Source organism: Plectropomus leopardus, unplaced genomic scaffold (assembly GCF_008729295.1).
Source record: "Plectropomus leopardus isolate mb unplaced genomic scaffold, YSFRI_Pleo_2.0 unplaced_scaffold4364, whole genome shotgun sequence".
NCBI classification, from domain to species: domain Eukaryota; kingdom Metazoa; phylum Chordata; class Actinopteri; order Perciformes; family Serranidae; genus Plectropomus; species Plectropomus leopardus.
Window position 1 is genome coordinate 1 of NW_024647830.1, and position 5508 is coordinate 5508.

General features: G+C 47.4%; 1 protein-coding gene across 1 annotated transcript; it reads right to left on the reverse strand.

Moving 5' to 3' along the window:
* Positions 1-22: 22 nt before the first annotated feature.
* On the reverse strand, positions 23-5103 carry LOC121939225 (zygotic DNA replication licensing factor mcm3; the record flags this gene model as incomplete). The annotated part of the gene is made up of 10 exons (XM_042482303.1): positions 4710-5103; positions 4329-4441; positions 3487-3695; positions 3227-3357; positions 1953-2191; positions 1762-1870; positions 1511-1664; positions 613-744; positions 291-499; positions 23-197 (listed from the first exon to the last, which is right to left on the reverse strand). Coding segments are annotated over exons 1-10 (1546 nt in total), but the record flags the coding sequence as incomplete, so codon positions are not given.
* Positions 5104-5508: the final 405 nt, after the last annotated feature.

Consider the following 5508-nt stretch of genomic DNA (forward strand, 5'->3'; position numbering starts at 1 on the left):
GTGCGAAGGGCTCCTGAAGTACCTGCTCCCTCCTGCTCGCGGGGGTCCCGGTAGCGGTGCATCCTCAGCACGTGGTCTGAGATCTCGCGGTCCTGCTCAGGGTCCATCTGATCCAGCATGATGAAGAGCAGGTCGAAACGGGACAGCAGGGAGTCCTGGAGGCCGATGTTCTCCATGGGGGTTTTATACTGGTCGTACTGGAAACACAGAGTGGGTTGACACTTTGAGAAACAGAGTACAGAGTCGAGTAAAAGCTGGAATTTTCTGGAAGGTTATCAGTCGTCGCTCACCCTGCCGTAGACGGGGTTGGCGGCCGCCAGCACAGAGCAGCGAGCGTTGAGTCGGGCGTGGATGCCGGCCTTGGCGATGGTGACGCGGCCCTGCTCCATCACCTCGTGGATGGCAGTGCGGTCCATGTCGGACATTTTGTCGAACTCGTCGATGCACACCACGCCGCGGTCGGCCAGCACCATGGCCCCTGCCTCCAGACGGCGCTCACCTTCGGGAGAACAACGCAGAATGTTGAAGGGTACGCTACAGGAAGTGGCAGAAAAGTATGTGTGCTGTTGTGCTCGTCCACGGTGGATGTGTGTGTATGTGTGTGTGTCGTACCAGTCTCCTGGTCAGTGGTGACGGCAGCGGTCAGACCCACGCCAGAGGAGCCGCGGCCGGTGGTGGGGATGGCCCTCGGCGCTGTGTGGAGGACGTAACGCAGCAGCTGGGACTTTGCTACTGATGGATCACCTGAAGACACGACACACCTGACATTAACCAACAGCTCCCAAACACACGGGAGACACTGCAGCAGACAGCTTTAGCAGCTGTTATACGTTAAAAAGTGAAGCCAGTGACCTTTTTCAAAACAACTTGGCACGTGAGGGCTTCAGGACAGTTGAGTATGGAGACATTTTGTGGTTTTATTATGTATTTCTTTAACGTTTGAATCCTTGTCACCATTTGCTTCAAATGTTGGGAGATGAGTGCGACATTTTTCCAGTGTTTTGTGGACTATAAAATTTTAACCCAACTTTCCACTGGCATGAGAGTGAGAAAATCATGAATGAGTGAAATTTCATTTTTGAGTAAACTATTTGAAAGTCTGCTGTGAGTTGGATTTTCAACAGATTTGTCACCATCCAGCAGCGTCTGTAGCATTTCGCACTGTGTTGGCCGTAGGGGGGGCGGTTAGATCACCTCCCGGGTCCTCGTGTTTAACCACTGGAGGCTGATTTTGGGACTATCAATAATTTGCATTTACTTGATGCAAAGATTGCCGGGTTTTTTCAGTAGTTTTAATATCATGTGACCCAGTGACTCCAATGCCAATTTGTTTTGCTACACCTAAAAAATGAGACAACTCTTTCAACATGCACATCAAGCGACACTGGAGAAGTCTGGGAAACGCTGGCATAGGTCACTCGCCTCAGTAAATCAGCCTTCAGCAGGACTGACTGATTAAAAAATAACTTGTTAAACTCAAGTTTCACGAGCCGGAAACAAAGCGTGGTACCGATGAGCAGGACGTTGATGTCGCCTCTGATGCGCGAGCCGTTCTCCAGCACCTTCTCCACGCCGCCCAGCAGCATGCAGAGGATGGCTTTCTTGATGTACTCGTGGCCGTGGATGCTGGGAGCCAGGGAGTGAGCCAGCTGATCAAACACGTCCTGAGGAAGAACAGAGGAGGGATTTTCATTTAAAGTGAGATCTTCTTCATCAGCGTGAGCAGCTGTGAGCAGCCGGGCAACTGGACTGAGGCCTTACTATGGAGCGAGTCTGGCTGAACTTCCTGATTTTGGCGATGTCGTCCGCAGAGAAGAGGGGGGACACTTCCTTGCTCATCTGTTTGACTTGGCAGGCAATCATGATGGTCCTGAGCAGGAGACAATGGACATTAATAACAGAAAAGAGACGGTTACCTCAGCTGCTCCTGTACACACGACAGCCTGTCTCACCTGAATGTGCCAGAGGTGAATCCTCCCTTCTTGCCCGGCAGACAGCGGTACGTCCCCACCACCTGCACTCTGTCCCCTGGTTTGACCACGTCCACCAGGTCGTTGTCCAGGATAATGTCCACAGAGCGGGGCAGCTGGCCAGCGGGGGCTTTTTCTGGCATCTCCTGCACTGTGATGGTCTGGTGGTCCTTATAGATGGAGAGCCCAAACTCTGTCTCCAGAGGGTTGTTCTCCTCGTCCTGTCCACACACACACACACACACACACACACACACACACACACACACACAGACACAGACACACACACACACACACAGACACACACACACACAGACACAGACACAGACACAGACACACACACACACACAGACACACACAGACACAGACACAGACACACACACACAGACACAGACACAGACACACACACACACACACACACACAGACACAGACACAGACAGACAGACAGACACACACACACACACACACAGACACACACACACACACACACACACACACAGACACAGACAGACAGACACACACACACACACACACACACACACAGACACAGGGGGAGTGAGATCAGTGAAACAAACATGAACCAAAAACTGCTTGAAACAAATAGGAATTGCTGGGAATTGTTTTTGCACTTTTAGTGTACATAAGGTGCCAGAGTGCATAAAACGGCATCAAAATAGAGCTTGTTTAATCAAAGAAGTCCCCGTGGAGGATCCCCTGCACCCCTGACAGAGGTCCTAGCTAAACCCCTACTGTCCCAAAATCCAAACATCAGAGAAAAATTGTAAAATCCGAAAACGTTCAAAAACGAAGAAAGGCGAGAAAATCCAACAAACATACTGAAATTCTATAAATGTCCTTCAATTCCAGACACTTAGTACCTGAAAATGTGTAGAAACGTCCTAACATTCTAGAAACATCTTAAAATCCTGGAATCTTCCTGGTTACGAGAAATGTCCTAAAATTCTAGAAACTTCCTAAATTCTACAAACATCTTCAATTAGAGGAAACCTCCTAAAATCCTAGAAATGTTTAAATCCCAGATTTGTGTTCAAGTCCAAGAAACTGCCTTTAGCCCTTCAAATGTCGTAAAGTCCTAGAAATGTTCCTAAATCCTTGAAACTTCCTAGATCTGAAAAATGTCCTAAAATCTTAGAATCAGCCTAAATTCCTAGAAACATGTATAGGACTTCTGCCCCTGGCCTCCCGTCATTTCGCAAAGAGGCCCCCAAAACAGAGCACCGTAGAGCCCAGTCACCTTGGTGGGGTAGATGGCACTGGAGGGGAAGGCGTCCAGCGAGGTCATGTCCGTGTACTTCCTCTCCATCGTCTTCTTGGTGGCCGGGCAGTAGTGGACGCTGCGCACCACTTTAGGACGCACCAGAGAACCTGAGGGAGAACGTGAAGGGGGATTATGATTCATGTTCATAATATTATTGCAAAGGACACACTTAGAAACCAAGACTGCATCAAGGTACAGCAGCCAGAGACAAGTCACGCTCAGTCAGATCAACTCACACTTGGTGATGATGCCCTCCACGCACACCATGCTGCCCAGCAGGCGGGAGGTCAGGGTCCGCGGGGTGACGTGCTTGGTGCCGAAGCTGCCCTCCAGCCCGATGAAGAACTCCTCGTACTGCTTGGCGTAGGTGGCGTCCACTGAGGCCACTAGGTCCTTCAGAGCGCGCTGGAACGCCAGCAGCTCCTCGAAGGCATTGTTCATCAGTCTGACAGAGACGAGGACACGTGTGAGTTACCGTCACTGTGGCCTGCTGATTCTGAGTCTGATTCTGATTGAAGGGAGCGTCTTGCCCCAAATGTCTGACTTTACACTTTTAATTATTTTAAAATACATCGAGTGACTCTCCCCACATTTTTTTTTTTTTTTATAAACAAGCTCTATTTTGATGTTTTATGCACTCTGGCAACTTTTGTATACAACATGTACAAAAAAATCCCAGTGTGAATCACTCTATTTTTGTTGTTATTTAGAAAATGGTTTGGGGGCCAGATTGGTTAATGGCCCACTGACCATTAACTGAGTATCACTGCACAAAAGCAAAGATCAGTGTTTTATATATATACATATATACATATATTGGTTAGGAAATTAATTAAAAGCGGTGGGGGGATCTTCCCCTATCTTTACCTATTTTAAATATGTACAAAATACAACATTTTACAGTTTTATGTCCCTAAAAATACATAAGTCCCTCCCCATTGCTAAAAAAAAATATTTGATTGCCTGACCCATATGTGCACCACCTCCTCCTCTCTCATAAATACCGATCAGTCCCTTATCGAGACACTCAGTGGTGTCCATCAGCTCCTCTGCACACACACTGAGGTTCATCGCTTACTTAGCAGCCCGGGGCTCGTTGCGTCTCCTCAGGTCGTTGATGTTGACGATGAGTCGAGCTTTGTTCTCACCGATCATGTCCCGGACCTTGCTCTGGTAGATCCCCTGGTCTTGCTGCAGGACAGGGACACAAGTTTTGGGTGATGTGTCATTCTGACTCTTAAATATTATTCTAAACATGATAGATGCACCAGTCTACAGCTGACTAAACACGGTTAGCTCACATCTAAACAGGCTTGCACTTAGTTAGCACTGGCACAGAGATGTTATTTCATTGTCAGAGATTTTGTTGTAAAGTATAATTTGCAGGTTCGTTCTTTTGTTGGGACCGCATGGTCTCTCATTTCAGCCCACAACAAACCGGAGAAAAAGTCAGACTCACGTCGTCATCCAGGAAGTCCAGGTAGTCCCTCTGAGCCTCCCGCATCTCCCGGTCATCTACCACGTCGGTTGCCATTATTAGCGGTTATTTAGTTTCTGCAAAACGTTAAAATATAGCACAGAGCTCGGCACGGTATCCTCTCTGCTGCCGTCAAACCACACTGAAGGGTTTTCGCGCCACTGCGTGCCGGCTGCGAGAAGAGCGTAAGACGCGATTGGTCAACTCGGCACGTATGTTTTGCATAGTCGGCGGGTAAACGTACAGCTGTCCAATAGAAAGCACTGTGACATCGCATGATCCCGCCCCCTCAAAGAACTCGCGCGAAAATGGAGCAGGAAGGGGCGGGCTGTTTAAGAGGAGGAGCGCAGCACCAAGCCAAGCTGACAGTGAGCTGGAGACTTTATCAAAGAAGCGGAGGTAGATCTATCTATCTCTCTCTTTCTCTCTCCGTAAAAAAAAATTAAATGAAAAAAAACCCCCAATCACTTAAAGTTAAAAAAAAAAAAAATAACAAACATTTTAAAGGACAAAAAAAGCCAAATCATTTTATAGAATTCAAAAAATCATCAAAACTATTTACCACAAATAAAACAGCCAAACATGTAAGAATCACCAAAGTTTTTGAAGAAAGAAAAATCACCACAAAGTTTTAAAGACAACCAAAAAATGCTTAAAGTTTTTTTTTTTTTTTTTTTTAAAGATCAACAAATTTATAAAAATTTCCCCCTACAAACAGCTGAGATTCAGAGGACATGGCAGCAGGACACTCTGATGATCCTCCTGTCCCTGCTCCAGTCAG